The sequence below is a fragment of the Pelobates fuscus genome, chromosome 1, assembly GCF_036172605.1.
Source record: "Pelobates fuscus isolate aPelFus1 chromosome 1, aPelFus1.pri, whole genome shotgun sequence".
NCBI classification, from domain to species: Eukaryota; Metazoa; Chordata; class Amphibia; order Anura; family Pelobatidae; genus Pelobates; species Pelobates fuscus.
In genome coordinates, this window is record NC_086317.1 from 138,879,407 (window position 1) to 138,896,947 (window position 17,541).

The 17,541-nt window shown below is 41.2% G+C and overlaps 1 protein-coding gene across 1 annotated transcript in view; it reads right to left on the reverse strand.

Annotated features, from left to right (window-relative positions):
- The window catches only part of LRIG2 (leucine rich repeats and immunoglobulin like domains 2), an 86,214-nt gene extending 68,994 nt beyond the window's left edge, over positions 1-17,220 (reverse strand). Inside the window, exon 1 of the mRNA XM_063450685.1 lies at positions 16,893-17,220. Coding sequence (XP_063306755.1) covers positions 16,893-17,071 — 179 coding nt within the window. The 5' untranslated portion in view covers positions 17,072-17,220. The remainder of the gene's footprint in view (positions 1-16,892) is intronic.
- Between the last annotated feature and the right edge of the window lie 321 nt (positions 17,221-17,541).

Sequence of the window (17,541 nt, forward strand, 5' to 3'; positions counted from 1 at the left end):
ATGTAAACAGTGCATTTTCTCTGAAAATACAGTGTTTACAGCAAAGAGCCTGAAGGGAATGACTCTACTCACTATTCAAATCTTGCATTTTTTTCTACATTTAACCCTTTATTTGTGGCGATTTCAACAGCAAAAACATATGTGAGGATGGCTGAACTTGAGGGACGCAAGTCTCTTTTCAGCTATGAACCTATATAACAAATGCACTAAGATGTAGTTGTTCTGGTGACTATATAGTGTCCCTTTAAAAGAACACACTACAGCAAGCTGTGGTCATTAAGGTGCTATATGTGGCATACGGCCCCCACACTCACTATATAGAAGCAATCCACATGCTAATGGCTTGATTTCATACCTCGGGTCTGCCACGTACCACTCCCTGCTTGCCCTCTTGGAGAGAGGAAGTTTATATTAAGAGCATCAGTAAGCTCTTCTAAGCCAAGTCCTGCACTGCTGAAGAAGACAATGGTTGCCGTCCTCCCCCCTACCTTATTTTTTCAGCCAATACAAATTTGGCTTCTCCCAAAACCGGATTTTTTTGTTTGTTTTTGTTTTTAAGAACTTTGTCCATGTATACAGTTTCTCTGACAACCAAACTTCCGGTACTCCCTTTTTTAATTTTGTCAATACAAACTGAATTTGACTTAGAACAATTTATTCCAATCTTGCATTTTTTTTCTACATTTAACCCTTTATTTGTGGCGAGTATACTCTTTGTTGTACACAGAATTCACAAGCATTTCTCAATGCTTTCCTATGGACGGCAGCGTCTTCTCACTCATTTTCAAAACGCCTGGGATTTTCAAAGCGCGGAAGCGCCTCTAGTGGCTGTCAGTGAGACTATAGGCTGGATTAACCCTAATGTAAACATAGCAGTTTCTCTGAAACCGCTATGTTTTCAGCTGCAGGGTTAACACTAGATGGACCTGGCACCCAGACTACTTCATTGAGCTTAAGTGATCTGGGTGCTTATAGTGGTCCTTTAAGAATTAACAAAAATTTTAAATATGTGTTATATATATATATATATATATATATATATATATATATATATATATATATATATATATATATATATATACATATATATATATATACATATACACATATACATACATATACACACACATACTCTTCCCCACTTTACTACTTTTAATCAAGAACTAAAAGGTATAGCCTACCTACTCTGGAGATAATAAAATTTTAAAAAATGCAATAACAGAAGAAGGAAAACACAAGGAAAACATATCAGATAAGAGGCCATGGGCAATGTAACTGTCTCTGCCTATGTTCAAATAGTAGCCAGTTTTCAACTAATTCAAACTTGAAACAAATGAAACATTCATCTCAGAGGACCTGAGGCCCTGTTAAGTGAAGTGTTACCACGACTGAAAACTTGAGGTGGAAAAAATAAAATAAAAAATAAATAAAAAAAAACATCCATATGTAGTTTAATAAAGTCACAGAGAGGTAAACAATACCTTATTGTGCGGTAATGATAGAGTGACTTTATTCTAGAGAGAAGGCTCTCCTTACAGCCTTTCTTGAACAATCCAAAGTTTCTGGCAGACACCCGCCACTCATAACGTTTTACAGAAAGAGATACCTGAAAGGCCTCTTACTATGGATTAAATTTAAACCAGATGTCTCAAAGCAGCGTATGTGTCCATAATTAAAATACAGTATAGCTAGTGCATTGCTCCTTACAGGAAGTGGGAAGCATTTTAAAAACAAATCTGTTAGCATCTGCTGCTCCCTGGAGCATCGGGAGTGATTGGAAAACTGACAGCCTTGTTATGCATTCCACATCTCAGCTGTCTGGGCGCTTGGGGGGTGGGAAAGGTGGTCAAATACTTTGAGAGAGAGAGGAAAAAAAAAAAAAAAACAGAATAATTCTTAGCAATTTGCTTCAAGGAACTGAGCAATCAGTTTCAACTTGATGCAGATGAGCGTGAGGTAATTGTCACCTCATGTTGCCTATTCTTCCTTACGCCAAACTCGGCTTAGAAAATTAACCCATTCAGTAGAGTCAAGAATTAGAACAGACATCACAATGACTAGGAGCCACAGCAGCACTGCTAAATGGATTCCAAGGATTAAATGTGCATTTTTGAACAGCTATGGATAATGGGGTGGAAAAATAAAGATTAACTCAAATGGAACTTAAAAGATACAGAACAGCATGAGGAAAGGTCACATGAAACACTTCTTTTCCATGACAATGATGATAAAAACAAGGAAATATATTCAATAGTAGGAAGTGATTTTGAGATCTTTCAGTGATTACCTCTATTTGATTTTATTTTTTGTGTGTGTGGCTGTCTTAATTTAGTTTTATTTTTTTTTAAACAAGAAACCAACACCTGTCAAAAAGGACTTTGCAAAACACTCTAGGCAGACGTCCACTCAATAGTTAATGCATTGTCAAGATAATGCATTCAGAAATATTCAAAAACAGATTAGATAAAAATCATCATAATCATTACAGCGAACTGTAGTGGTTGTGGTGCTTGGAGTATTTCTTTAATGATAAAAGTGGACTCAGCTCTATTTATCATACAAATGAGTTGGTTATAGGAGTACTGCATTCCTTCCAAAATGGCATATTCACCAGCCTAGAAGCAGTCACCCAAATTTGAGAATAGGTTTGCTTTGATTGCATTTGTTTGGGGCCTTCCATTAATGCAATTATTTGCTCATTTATATATAGGCCATTATATCGGTAAAGATAAATTGCCCCAGCCAGCAATGAGGAATGACATCAAAAGAGGAAGATTAGGCTGCAGGGAGAACTCTTCCTCGGCTGGAATGGAGGTAAGTTTTAGCAGCGGGCTGTAGTGGTTACGATAGTTGGAGTAACCCTTTAACTTGAAATCTTAACAGTACATATACCGTGCAATAAACAATTATCTCCTAAGAAACAGAAGTTTCTCAGAGTAAAAAAAATCCTTCTGATCCATGCATCTTTAATAAGATATTCTGTTTCAAAATATCCAACTATATACTGCTGCTCCTAAACTACTTGTCTCCTAAACTATACTGCAATGTCGTATCTGAAATAATAATTTTTTTCAGCATACAGATGTACAAGGAGAAAATGAGACCACTACGACAAAAAATACCTATTGGCAGTTTATACCCACCGCTGGTGGAATCATTCAACGCGGTGAGGGAAGGCCAATGCATCCCCAAGCAGGCCCTGACAGCTCACATTACCATAATCCCCAAAGAAGGCAAAGACGGGGAGCATTGCGGGAACTACAGACCAATCTCCCTCATCAACTGCGATGTCAAACTCCTCGCAAAGATCCTGGTGACGCGGCTCCAGTTGCACATCCCCAGACTGGTCCATCCAGACCAGGTGGGGTTTGTGGGGGGCCGCGAAGCTAGAGACAACACTACCCGAGCACTCACCCTTATGCACGGCAGAGGGGCGGGAGCCGGGGGCCTTCTCCTACTGTCCACAGACGCGGAGAAGGCCTTCGACAGAGTGGGTTGGACATATCACTTCGACACCCTGACACACGCGGGACTGGGAACGCACATGATGAGGTGGATAACAGCCCTATACCTAACACCTACGGCACACGTCCTTGTAAACGGGGCGCTGACCCCCAAACTTACAATACGCAACGGCACCAGACAGGGATGCCCTTTATCCCCTCTGCTGTTCGTCCTAGCCCTGGAACCATCCCTGACACACATCAGACAGAAGAGCGACATCACAGGAATCACGACGGGCTACGTCTACCACAAAGTGGCCGCCTTCGCAGACAACATGCTGTTCTTCGTCACCAACCCGGAAATATCCCTACCCAACATGCCTTTAAGGAGTTTGGAGAGATCCCCAACCTAAAAATAAACTATTCTAAATCCCATTTCCTGAACGTCAGTGTCCCCAGCAGATGCGCTGGCCCCCTACGCCAGAGCTTCCCGTTCCAATGGGCTGACCAAAAGATCAGGTACCTGGGAACCTGGCTAACCAGAGACAACAAGGACCTCTTCCAAGCTAACTTTGCCACCACACTTTCTACCTTCCAAAAAGACATGAGGGACTGGGCGCACCCACACATATCGTGGCTCGGGAGGGTCCAAGTCATCAAGATGAGCTTCCTCCTGCGCTTACTATACTTATTCCAAACCATCCCCATTAAACTCCCGGGGGTGTTTTTCACCGCACTAAAAACAGCCATGATCACATACATCTGGGACGGTAGGCGCCCCAGGATGAAAGCCACCACACTAATGAAATCCAAAGACATGGGGGGGCCTAGCACTGCCGGACTTCCGCTTATACCACACATCTCCTGCGGGTGATGGAGTGGACGAAGAGCAGGGTCCATAAACTATGGAAAGTAGCAGAAGAATCAGAGGCAACCATGCCCTGGAGCAGGAAGGACCCAGGAAATCGAGCCATGTCCCCATACACCCACACCTTGGAAGTATGGCGCAAAGCGTCAAAGAAACACAACCTAGCGCCTTAACCCTCCCCCTTGACACCACTGATACACAACCCTGACTTCACGCCGGGTCTCGACCCTAAAGCATTTCAGGATATCTTTCCGCCTACGTGCACATCCTACACTTACCAGAGACGGCACAACACTCGAGACACTAAACAACAACCCAGACCCATTACCACACGGAGTCTCCTTCTTATACACGATCCTGCAGACAGAGACACCCACTGTTAAACCCCTATTTATGGGGAAATGGGAAACGACACTGAATAGAACGTTCACCGACGCAGAGTGGGAGCAGATATGCTACCTCACTCACCACTGCTCGATACACAGCAAGACCCAAGAGACGGCATTTAAGATCCTGATGAACTGGTACCGCACCCCACACCTCCTCCACAACATAGACCCAGAACACACTAGCCTCTGCTGGAGGTGCGAGAGGGAAACGGGAACTGCACTACACATTTGGTGGGACTGTGAGGTAATCAGACCGTACTGGGAGGGCATACACGAAATATTGGGGATGTTCTCAGACACACCCCACACCCCCCCCCCCCACTTCAATATGGTACAACATGAATGTCTAGGCCACTGTATACACCTGACAATGCACCCCTGAGGGCCTGCGAGCCCGACATCTCATATACCTGCAAGACTAACCTGATCTCATAAACTGATATAAGCGGAGACCTGCGAGTCTCAAACTACCTGAACAGGAAAAACAAAATAAAAATTATATTTACAAAAAAAAAAAAAATACCTATTGTTTGCCAAAATAGCCAAGCTGGAAAAGCAGCTGAACTGGAGAGATTTTACAATGCAACGGTTTGATATGCATTTTTGATTCAGTTTTAAATTCACTGCATTTAGTGAAAAAAAAAAAAACAATTTGTGTGTTTATGTTTTTCACCAGATAGACAATTTTGCATATTAATTTAAAATGACTACCTATAAAAGATATCTTGCAATGTGAAACAAAAAAAGCATAAAATATAAAACATAGGCCACTGATATTACACAACATAAAACGTGTTTTCTTTAGAAAAATTAAAAAGTGCCTTACAGGGGTTATAACAACACTAAACAGATGTATTCAAAGCCAGTAACAAGTCATCCATCGATATTTGAAGAAAGGAGATTTCCCCTATAGCAGAGGAAAAGGTTATTTACAGTAAGAACAATAAAGATATGGAATTCTCTGCTCAAAGAAGTAAGTACAATTGTCAGTTTCTTCAAATTGGGTTTTCAGCTTCTTTTGGATCAAATAGCATAAAATTATGTGTGAAAGGTTGAACTTGAGCCTTTTTTCAACCTAAATTACTGTTATGTGTAAATGTGATATTTTAAGTGTTTGCAAATGCTCAGACTATATAAACCTGACTTGTAGAAAAGCTTAAACATCTGTCACTCTGTGAGATACACTTGTTTGAATTATAATCACAGTAGCTACAACACATTTGCTGTAGTTTCTGTGACAGATAACAGGAGAACCACCTTTGTAAGAGGGTTTTCCTAGTTCCACGGTGCTGAAAACAGATCGGGTTAGAACCGCATCTTCATTTTAAATTTACAGCCAAATCTATTTTATAGTAATTCTACAATCACATGGTACAACTGAAATACTATCCTTTTTAATTTAACGTAATGCTTCCTGTACCATAACAGGTGAAAGTTAAAGTGATTACTCTTTTTTTATTTGCAACAATCCCATTAACCAGGTTAAGACACAAGAGTGAGACTGTTTTGGTTTTTTTGTATGAATTGCAGAGAGTTCATTTTCAGAAAACAAACCAAGAAGGGTACTAGGAAAAAAATAATTTGGCGGTGGTATTGACACAAACTAACTAAATCAATATATTACATTCGACAGGTAGTCTTTATGATACACAGGTTAGCTTAAATAAAACAGCATACTAATGAAGGTCTACATGCTGAATAACATTGTGTGTTATTTTTATTATTGCCTACATTTAACCCCTTAAGGACACATGACATGTGTGACATGTCATGATTCCCTTTTATTCCAGAAGTTTGGTCCTTAAGGGGATAAAGAAACTGATAACCATAATTTTAATTCATGTATAATAACGGTTTTATATGGTCAAATGGCAGAACCCGCTGTGGGGCCTTTAACCCCTTAAGGACCAAACTTCTGGAATAAAAGGGAATCATGACATGTCACACATGTCATGTGTCCTTAAGGGGTTAATGCTGTGCAGTCTGGTTGGAGAGGTATAACCATCTCCCCAAACCAGACCTCATTTAGCAGGGCACAAAATGATTTTGTAAGAGGTCTCCACAATTATGGATTGCAAACCTGTTCATAAGTTAAACACATAATCCTGAATTGCTTTGTTTTTGTTTAAACTTTACTGAACCTAAATTCTAAAATTCCAAAGAATTCTTGAAACAACAAGTAACACCTTTCACAAACAGGTGAGACACTCTAAGAGACTTAAGTAACAAAGAAAAAAAGAGCGGTTAATAAATAGCAGCAACAGGCCTTCCAAGGTTCTCTCTTAGATGGAGTACGTATTATTCATAGTAAGTTAGTAGTTGCACTTCAGGTAGATCAATATGTAAAATTAGAAAACAGAGAGTCAAATAGTGGAGTATATATAAATATATGTACTGGAATGGATTTGGAAAGACACCAACATTCAATAGAGCACAAAACCAGCTCTAGGGTATTGAGTTCCACCCCAATTCAATACTCTAGAGCTGGTTCAGGGGTCTGTTGAGTGTGCCTTTCCTCATCTATTCCAATCTATATACATAAATATACTACACTATTAGACTGTTTGTTTTACATATTGATTCACCTGAAGCGCAACTACCAACCCACTATATATTAAATATAATATAAATAATTACTTTTACAGACTTGCTCAAAAGTCAAATAACACACACAAAAAAATAGGCTAACACTTATTTAGCTTCAAAGCCAACACAACTACTATAGATTTCTGTATGCACAAATTGCACTGCTTTATAGGGTACATAAATGTTAAGGAAATCATGTAAAAAATTCAGACAATCCCCTAAAAAGTAATGAAAAATTACAAATATAGCTTAATTAAGTGGTTTTGGTGTACATGTCATGCATCTGCAGGCTATCTACTCAACACACTGCCATTTAGGAGTAAAATCACTTTGTTTATACAGCCCTAGTCACACCTCCCTTGCATGTGACCTACACATTTCCTGTAAAGAGAAATTTAATGGTAAACTGCCTTCATGGAACATTCTGTTTAATTTAGAATTTCTTATCTACTGCTATAAAACACACACTGCTGTCGCATCTAAGAGGAAATAAAAAATGTTCATGTTGGCTGTCTTGAGTCACCATAACGGCTGTTGTGGCTATGGTTGCATAAACAAAAACAAAAGTGATTTAACTTCTAAATATCAGACAATTAAGCAGTGAGACTGTAGGATCATGAACTATACACTAAAACCACTTACTTCAAAGGGACACTACTGGCACCCATACAATTTGATCTAATTCAAGTGGTCTGGATGCAGTGTCCCTGTTCCCTTAACCCTGCAATGTAAAAAAAAAAAAAAAAATCACTTACTGTTGTGCATCACCTGCATATTTCAAAAGTTGAACATTGAGAAGTCTTCCTTAGACACAGAATTGTAAGATATCATGTTTCCACAACTATCCTAGAGTCCTTTGCTTGACATACAGGGCACAGACTGGCACTGTGTTTTAGTCTGCAGTTACCCTTTGCAATAGACGATCAGTGTTTTAAACACAAATTATATATATACATATATATTATATATACATATACACACACACACACACACACACACAGACTATTATATAATGTGCAGTCAGTCGTTGTTACATAAATTATTAGAACTGTAGCCCTTTACAGATTTTATTATATTGTAGAACAGTTTGTCAGAGGTTTAGTCAAGAGCACTCAACTGGAGAATTCCTTGTGGTTTGCAAAGATCTGTAAACTATAATTTAATCTACTAGGAAACCAAAATCTTGCACAAGCAAAAGGTTTCATAACCCTACAATTAACACAATGTGGAACTCCAAAATCAGCTCTAGTGCTCATTCTGATAAACAAAGATAAAACTTTTTTTTTTTTTTTTTTTTTTTTTTTTTTTTTAAATGGGTTTGTTTTCCCCATTGCATTCATTAACTTGAGCTTTTCTTCGATTAAAGATAGGGAAAAAAAAAATTTGAGTTGCCTTTCCAATATAAAAACATTTAAAACAGTTCTGAACAAAAAAAAAAAAGTTTCCTTCCTTTCTCCAATTCTTTGATTAGCAGTTTACCAGGAAGTACTCACTTATATCTGATCTTTAATAGTGAAAGTGGAAATAAGGATGTAATCAGCTGAACATGACACATTTATGAGTTCCTTTATTAGTAACAGTAATTGAAATATATGGCACAAAGCCATTAACTGGCCTCCAACTTTGTAAAACCGTGTTGTAAAAAAGTGTTTGCAGACATTGTGGTGTTTTAGCGAATAATAAAATTACATATAATTATTATATAAACATTTCTAAGAACGATTGTAGATTATGATCCTGCGGCATTGCAAGGCTTCCCGTTTGAAGAATCTCAGAGAAATAGAAGGACAGGGGCAGAGGGGAGACACTAGAGTTAAATCGTTTGTAATCCATAAGGGTATCCTGACACCATAACTTCAGTCAGCTGAAGTTGTTATGGTGCACAGAGTGTTCTTTTAAAACGCTTTGCAACGGTTAACAGATAAGTTGACGTTCTAGTGCCAGACCCCACTGATTGAGACATATAGAATTGGGTGTTCCATCCACTGAAGGAACGTGTCAGCCTGGTGTCAAGCAAGCCAGGTTGACAGACATTCTCAAGGCTGGCCCCTAACTCAGGAAACCATGAAGAGACCACTGCGGAAGTGCTCTCTACATGGTCAAATTGCCCGCGGCCAAATGTGACTAAATCTAATATACTCATAATCTATTGCTTGGGGACAGTTATCTGGTGTCCATGATGTGGGTCAGCAGGGGAAAAAAATCAGGATAGTAAGACAGGACTCTGAAATAGGGACTGTCCAACTAAAATCGGGGATTCCTTGAAGGTGTGACAACAACTGGACTCCTGCCACCTAACAATTGCTTTAACATCTGGTGCTGGTGTGACTTTATGCCGTATCGGCACAAAGCTGGTGCTGTGGTGCTGGTGTGACTTTGTGCCGGAAGAAATATAACAACTTCAAACATCAAAGTTATTATGGGGATAAGAATGTTTAATTAAAACCATTTATACAGAGAGTTAGAGGGCACTTTGGAATCATAGAGGATGACTTGCTCAGTCATCCACACTTATATGTAATTACATCGTGTTTAGTGTTCTATAAAGCAGAGCTCAGGCACATTCCATCCTGGACCCTAGCAGGGGAAACAAGCACAGACGTAGACAGTGTAATGTACTGCTCTGTAGACTGCAATCTGGTTTGAGAGACATGGAAAGAAGACTGTGATAAACTGTGTCAGTTCAGCAAATCAAGCTTAGAAACCTTTCCAGGTGGTCATTCAGCTACTCAGTACAGAAACTTGCACTAATTCTGCCATCATCACAGATTGCACGCTAAATACTGAGACAACTGTGACTTAATCTAGCTCATTCTACAAAAAGCACTGCTTTTATGATGACTACACTGAGCCCAATGCTCTAGAGATTCTTTACTGGAAGGCCAGTGATTTATAGTAAAAGGTAACCTTTGCACTATAGATTTTCTATTTAGTGAAAACTACACTCCCCAGGATGCTCAATCATGTGAAAGGCTGGATGAGCATCGTGGGAAATGCAGCTCATAAACATCTATACATTTATACAGCAAACAGTGTACTAATCTTGGTTTCTCAAGTCCAAATCTTTGCAGTTGATGTCAGATTGTTTTTTTGTTATGTGATGCCCTAACTATCATTTTAGAATGTAAGGTACTCAATTTTTTCAGTGAGGCAACTAATTTTGCAACATCTGTTTCACTGTTTTCTTTGTTTTCCACCACTCTAAATTTGGCAGTCTTGTGAAAAGGATATTTCTGTGAAAACTGGTGTAAGGTATTATCGAAAAAAAAAAAGTCACATTTTGATATAACACTAATAATATGATCAAAATAATGGCAGAATTTAAAATCACTTTTAGGAACACTTTGAGAATTATCCCCCATTGTGAATTATATGCAATATTCTATTTAATAACTTCTGTACAGGGAATAAAGCAATGAAGACCATCAAGACTGTCAGTTTTCAAACACTGTCCACTTTCTTTATTTACAAGTACTTGATTTACTAACAGTTGTCTTTTACATTCTGCTCACATTAAATGTGATGCTCTTTTTTCTTTTTCTTTTTTAAATAGATAGACAGAGCCCTAACTACATTCACACATAGAGAAGGTTTTTGTCACATACTTCTGCATGTTGTATGGGCACCATAGGTTGTACTGAGTGTCTCATAAGAGAGATGAATGGTGTATATGAGGTATTGGAAATATGAGTTTTTGTTCATCCAAAATTTGAAGTCTTATATTGGCTTTGTGAATGAGCCCTCTAGTACTCTGTATCATGTTCATAAAATCAGACTGTTAATAATTGAATACAGAAAATAAAAATCAGTTAATTCTCGCATAACTCTGCACAACGGATGCATAATTTGATTGTAAGGAAACCAATTTTACCTTCACTGAAACAAACAAGCAGGTTGTTTATTGCTGCCCACTTACAAAACATTTTCATACTAGCAAGGTATAAGGCAAAATGTATTAAACACAGGTTTCTTAATTTTAAAAAAAATAAACTGATGTAATTACTCTACCCTAAGAGATAATGTGTTCATAAACTAATCCTAATCAGTGCATTATAGATTTGTTAAATAGTTAAAGGTGATTGCACTCACCTTTTCTCCCATGCCATGCCGGTCTCAGCGCAGCTGGTCCCGCCTGCGTGGCTGAGATCATCAATTTTGCTGATCTCAGTCAATCCAATGCTGTAAAGTATAGTAAAGCATTGGCAGGCTATTGCGCATGTGCAGCAAAAAAAATGTGCTGTGCCAATCATCATCTCCTCACATATAGGCATTTAATCAATGCATTTTTATGGGGAATGTTCAGTGCCTACATGAGGAGCATGGTGCTTCTCTGAAAAGTCAGTGTTTACAGTGCTAAGGCTGCACAGAGATGCTATATACGGCACTAGAACCCCTACATTAAGCTGCAATGGTTCTGGTGAATATAGGGTCCTTTTAAATAAACCATTTAAGATGGAAATACTTAGTGCTGCTTACAGGCCATGCAAATATTAACATATGACAAAGTAGACAATGGTCTAGAAATGGTCAAAAAATTAAAACACAATTTAAAAGAAAATCTCCAGTACAAACCTCTGTTATATAAAAAAATAAATTAAAAAAACACAGCTAATGCACTTCACCTTTATCCAAATATTGTCTAAACCATTCTAATTCACTGTGTTTTATTTCCTTTATCTACGTTAATCATTAAACAAAAGAAACAACCCTGTAAACTTTTGTGTAACAAGCAATACCTAATGTATTTTGTACATTGGCCTTACTGATGTTGAGGACCAGCAAATGACAAAATGACACTCCAAGTATCTGCACCAGACCCATGTAATAAATGCATTTCAATATATATATATATATATATATATATATATATATATATATATATACACACACACACACACTTAATTTTTATTAAAGAAATATTGTGGCCCATCATTGGTAGATATTTACAGGTACAAAAAGCAATTTTAAAGAGAATGACAGCTTGTCAGAGACAGAATTAGAACGTTAACGTGTAAAATCTTGCTGTCCCATCTGCCAAACACACAGAAATGATATGTGCTGCCCACACTAACTTGAAGGTTTTTCTTTTTTTGCTGCAACAGAACAGCTGTATTTTCACCAGCTTCAAGTTTACCTTTATCCAAATCACTTTACATAAACTGCCTTCTTAGAAGCAAGTACTGACAATTGCGCAGACAATTAGCGAGGCTTGGAACAAGTTGAACTTATAAAAGCTATTGTTCTAATTTTAGTAAAAGCCTTCAACACAGTTTACAAAAATAATGAAGTAGAAAACTTCAAGCAGAGGCAATCAATCAGTAAATTGGTTTGGTTCTTTCTTATCAAATAAAAGCAAATGTATGCTAATCGCCAGCAATGTCTCCTACTAATCCCAAATTATGTAGGTTCCATTTTTTTCCTCGCCATATATTTAGGATAATCAAATCAATTTACTAGTTTCGGAAATGGCCCACAAGTATATACATATAGAGGTAAAGATCAGAACTTATCCTTTTTTAGTTTTTAAATCTCTCAGTTAATCAAATCATGGTGTATATATACACACACACACACACACAGATTACACAATAGTTTAAATAACAATGTGAGTTTATATTAATTATTTCTCAAAGCTTGAAAGATAGCGCTCCACAATTAAATTATAAGAACACAGTATGCACTATAACCTACATCAGGCGTGTCCAAAAGGTAAATCCCCAGATGGTATAGAACTACAAATCCCATGATGCTTTGCATACGTTTAGAGTGGTAATAGAATGACAAAGTATAAACTGTAGTTTGAAAACATCTGGGGTATATATTACTCTAGTCTAGTCATTATGGTGCAAATAATCTGTAGTTAAAGGCACTACCTTTTCATGTGGTTTGACAAATATTCAGTTTCCCTTGCACCCCAAGTCATACCCCCACCCAACCCCCCCACTCAGGACATAATAAGGAGACAATTTACTTCATCATTAACCATAACTTTTTTACAACGAAGAAATTTATTCAGTAATAAAGCATGGTCATAGTCAACTATAGTATTGCAGGAAGCAAAGAAGGATCTGCTATGTTTTACTATAAACAGTTCAGCATCTATGTAAAGCTCAATACCAGGCGACAGGAGAGCTCCCATTGACATTTACTGAAGCCATATGTATTTTCATATGCAATATAAAAAGCCTATGGAATATTCAGCTTTAAATCTAGCACAAAAATAATTGTACGTGATTATATTTAAATGCATGTACATTTGATGAATAGTCCCTGGCACATGTGCTAAGCACACGTTTATACATTATACAGTAACTATATAACACTGGGTAGCAAAAGATAAGTCTACGCAGCATGATAGTATTGCTGTTTAGTTTAATTTTGATTATATACAATTATAATTGAGTTTGTGTTACATTTAAGTATGGTTATTCTAAAAACTAAGGCAGTGATGGTGAACCTATGGCACGCATGCCACAGCTGGCACGCTGAGCCCTCTGTGGGCATGCAGGCATAGGTCGCCGGATCGCTACTCAGGGCCAGCGCACCTTATGGGGGTGCCGCTGGTGCCAGTCGGCAGCAATGTAGAGTAGGCATCTGCCTGCCCAAAATGACAGAGGCCTACTTTGCTTTCATATCGTTGGTGGGTGAGTGGGATGTACGTGTATTTCTGACCCTATAGTGTTAAGAACACTATTTAGGTGGCCAGCCCCTCTAAATAAAGTAAAAAAAAAATACCTTTATCCCTGCGTCGGCCGATGTGGTATCCGCACCTGCCACACCTCCTTGGCTGAGATGATCAGAATTGACTATCTGAGCCAATCAATGCATCTCCATGAAGATAATAATTGTACAGCATTGGCCCAGGAAGCACCTTTAGTGTCCGTGAGTGACTGCCACTGGATGTGTCCCTAGGCAGCAATGTAAACACTGCATTTTCTCTGAAAAGGGCAATAATGTAGTTATTCTGCTATACTCACCAGAATAACTACATTATGCTGTAGTTGTGCTGGTGACTATAGTGTCCCTTTAAGAACAAAGTTTAGCAACTAGAGCGTGCAGTTTCAGATTCTGGACTTGAGTATTATATTTCATACTTGGTTGGCAATTTAAAAAAATTATAGTTTAAAAAAAAACAAAAAAAAAAAACACACCAAGTTGTGCTAATAAGCAATGACCTGCAACACAGTTAAAGTATACAAATGCTGCAGATTGTTCCCATCCTGTTGGTGTTGCACAAACGAATAAATAGTGGAACACTGGGAGGTCACCAGTACAGAGTAGTGTTTTTTAAGAAAAAACTTACAGAACAAAAAACTGCCACATCTAATTGTTTGAGGTGTGTACGTCAAAATAAAAATATCCTAGCAGCCTATGGCTTTGTTTATGTACTCTTAACATCACATACTGATGATTTCCTGTTTGTACCATGAAAGTGTACTGCCCAGGGCAGATAACAATTTAGGACATTTCCTTTATCTGTATGTACATATCCAATCATTACAATTCACTTGATATGTCTTATACAGGGATATACAAGAAATTATGTATTGCTGTTCCATGAAGTTTTGTACTCATATTATTATTTATAAAGAGCCAATCCATTCTGTAACGCTGTACAATGGGTATATTCAGAATACATATGTGTCTATGGTAGATCAAACTGTTGTTACACAAAAAAGTATAATTGTTACAAAAGGAGGGGGGTCAATATTTTATATAGAATAAAGAATAGCAAAATACTTATTTTGACACGCAGTACACAGACAGACACATATGTATACCTATCATCTGTAATATCTTCCCTTCCAAATAACACTTGTAAATTATAACATACCAAATATCAAGATTTCTTCACTATATAGCTTACAAATCTATACAGGGGCACGCACCAGTTCAAAAGTAAACCTAACTTACAATGTGATGGAGTTTATTTGCTAAAAGGGAAATTGTGGAGAACTGGAATTACACTTGCTAATTTTGCATTATACACACTGGGTGGGTGGCAGAGTGATTACCCCAGACAGAGTGATATGGTAATTAAAACTCAGGGGTGGTGGCAGGGTGATTAAACCCCATGGAAGGTGATTACCCCCAGGCAGGGGGGGGGCAGTGTTTACCCCCAGGCAGGGGGGGGCAGTGTTTACCCCCAGGCAGGGGGGGGGGCAGTGTTTACCCCCAGGCAGGGGGGGGGGCAGTGTTTACCCCCAGGCAGGGGGGGGGCAGTGTTTACCCCCAGGCAGGGGGGGGGGCAGTGTTTACCCCCAGACAGGGGGGGGGGCAGTGTTTACCCCCAGACAGGGGGGGGGGCAGTGTTTACCCCCAGACAGGGGGGGGGGCAGTGTTTCCCCCAGACAGGGGGGGGGGGCAGTGTTTACCCCCAGACAGGGGGGGGGGCAGTGTTTACCCCCAGACAGGGGGGGGGGCAGTGTTTACCCCCAGACAGGGGGGGGGGGCAGTGTTTACCCCCAGACAGGGGGGGGGGGGCAGTGTTTACCCCCAGACAGGGGGGGGGGGGCAGTGTTTACCCCCAGACAGGGGGGGGGGCAGTGTTTACCCCCAGACAGGGGGGGGGGGCAGTGTTTACCCCCAGACAGGGGGGGGGGGCAGTGTTTACCCCCAGACAGGGGGGGGGGCAGTGTTTACCCCCAGACAGGGGGGGGCAGTGTTTACCCCCAGACAGGGGGGGGGCAGTGTTTACCCCCAGACAGGGGGGGGGCAGTGTTTACCCCCAGACAGGGGGGGGGCAGTGTTTACCCCCAGACAGGGGGGGGGGGCAGTGTTTACCCCCAGACAGGGGGGGGGGCAGTGTTTACCCCCAGACAGGGGGGGGGGCAGTGTTTACCCCCAGACAGGGGGGGGGGCAGTGTTTACCCCCAGACAGGGGGGGGGGCAGTGTTTACCCCCAGACAGGGGGGGGGGCAGTGTTTACCCCCAGACAGGGGGGGGCAGTGTTTACCCCCAGACAGGGGGGGCAGTGTTTACCCCCAGACAGGGGGGGGCAGTGTTTACCCCCAGACAGGGGGGGGGGGGCAGTGTTTACCCCCAGACAGGGGGGGGGGGCAGTGTTTACCCCCAGACAGGGGGGGGGGGGCAGTGTTTACCCCCAGACAGGGGGGGGCAGTGTTTTCCCCCAGACAGGGGGGGGGCAGTGTTTACAACCCAGGCTGGGGGGGGGGGGGGGCTGTGATTACCCCAGGCACGGGGGGGGGGGCAGTGATTACCCCAGGCACGGGGGGGGGCAGTGATTACCCCAGGCACGGGGGGGGGGCAGTGATTACCCCAGGCACGGGGGGGGGGCGCAGTGATTACCCCAGGCACGGGGGGGGGGCAGTGATTACCCCAGACACGGGGGTGGGGGGGGGGCAGTGATTACCCCAGGCACGGGGGTGGGGGGGGCAGTGATTACCCCAGGCACGGGGGTGGGGGGGGCAGTGATTACCCCAGGCACGGGGGTGGGGGGGGCAGTGATTACCCCAGGCACGGGGGTGGGGGGGGCAGTGATTACCCCAGGCACGGGGGGGGGGGGGGGGCAGTGATTACCCCAGGCACGGGGGGGGGGGGGCAGTGATTACCCCAGACACGGGGGGGCAGTAGTTTGATACTCACAGGCTGGTGATGCCCTGTGGCAGGGGAGCTGCGGGTAGTCGGCCCAGTCTCCTCCTGCTGCAGTCCAGCATTCTCCCCTCGCACACACACGGTGCCGGGCAGGAGGTGTCCGATGCTGCGGCCTCCAGCACTAAGCAGAGTAGGAGGATCCCCGGCCCCAGCAGCAGAGCAGCCGCCATCTTCTCTCCCTCTGGCTCCCCGCCCGGAGCTTTCCCACTCAGGGCCCACACTGACCCGGGGGCCGGGATATCGCTATTGTAATCCGAGGCGGCACAGAACAGGACACTTCTTTAACAATCGATAACCGATCCTGCTGTCCGTAGCCTCGAAGACGTCGTACATTCGCTGTCCGACTGCCTTGCGTGATGACGTTTCTCGTTGTCACAGAATGCGCGGCCGCCATCTTTGTTGCGGGCAGAGATGTTTTGAGACTAAATGTTAATATGCTAGTGTTCTGTGATTCATTTTAGATTTTGTGGTAAATCAACACATTTAATGTGTACTCATAATGTTAAAAGCAATTTACAATATGGATAAGTTTTATAATTATTTTATTTGAAATTGTAAAGAACAACCTGTACGTTGGTTTATTATTTATTGGTTTTCTTTTTTCTTAATTAAAAAAATCAGTTTCACTTAAAATCTGCAT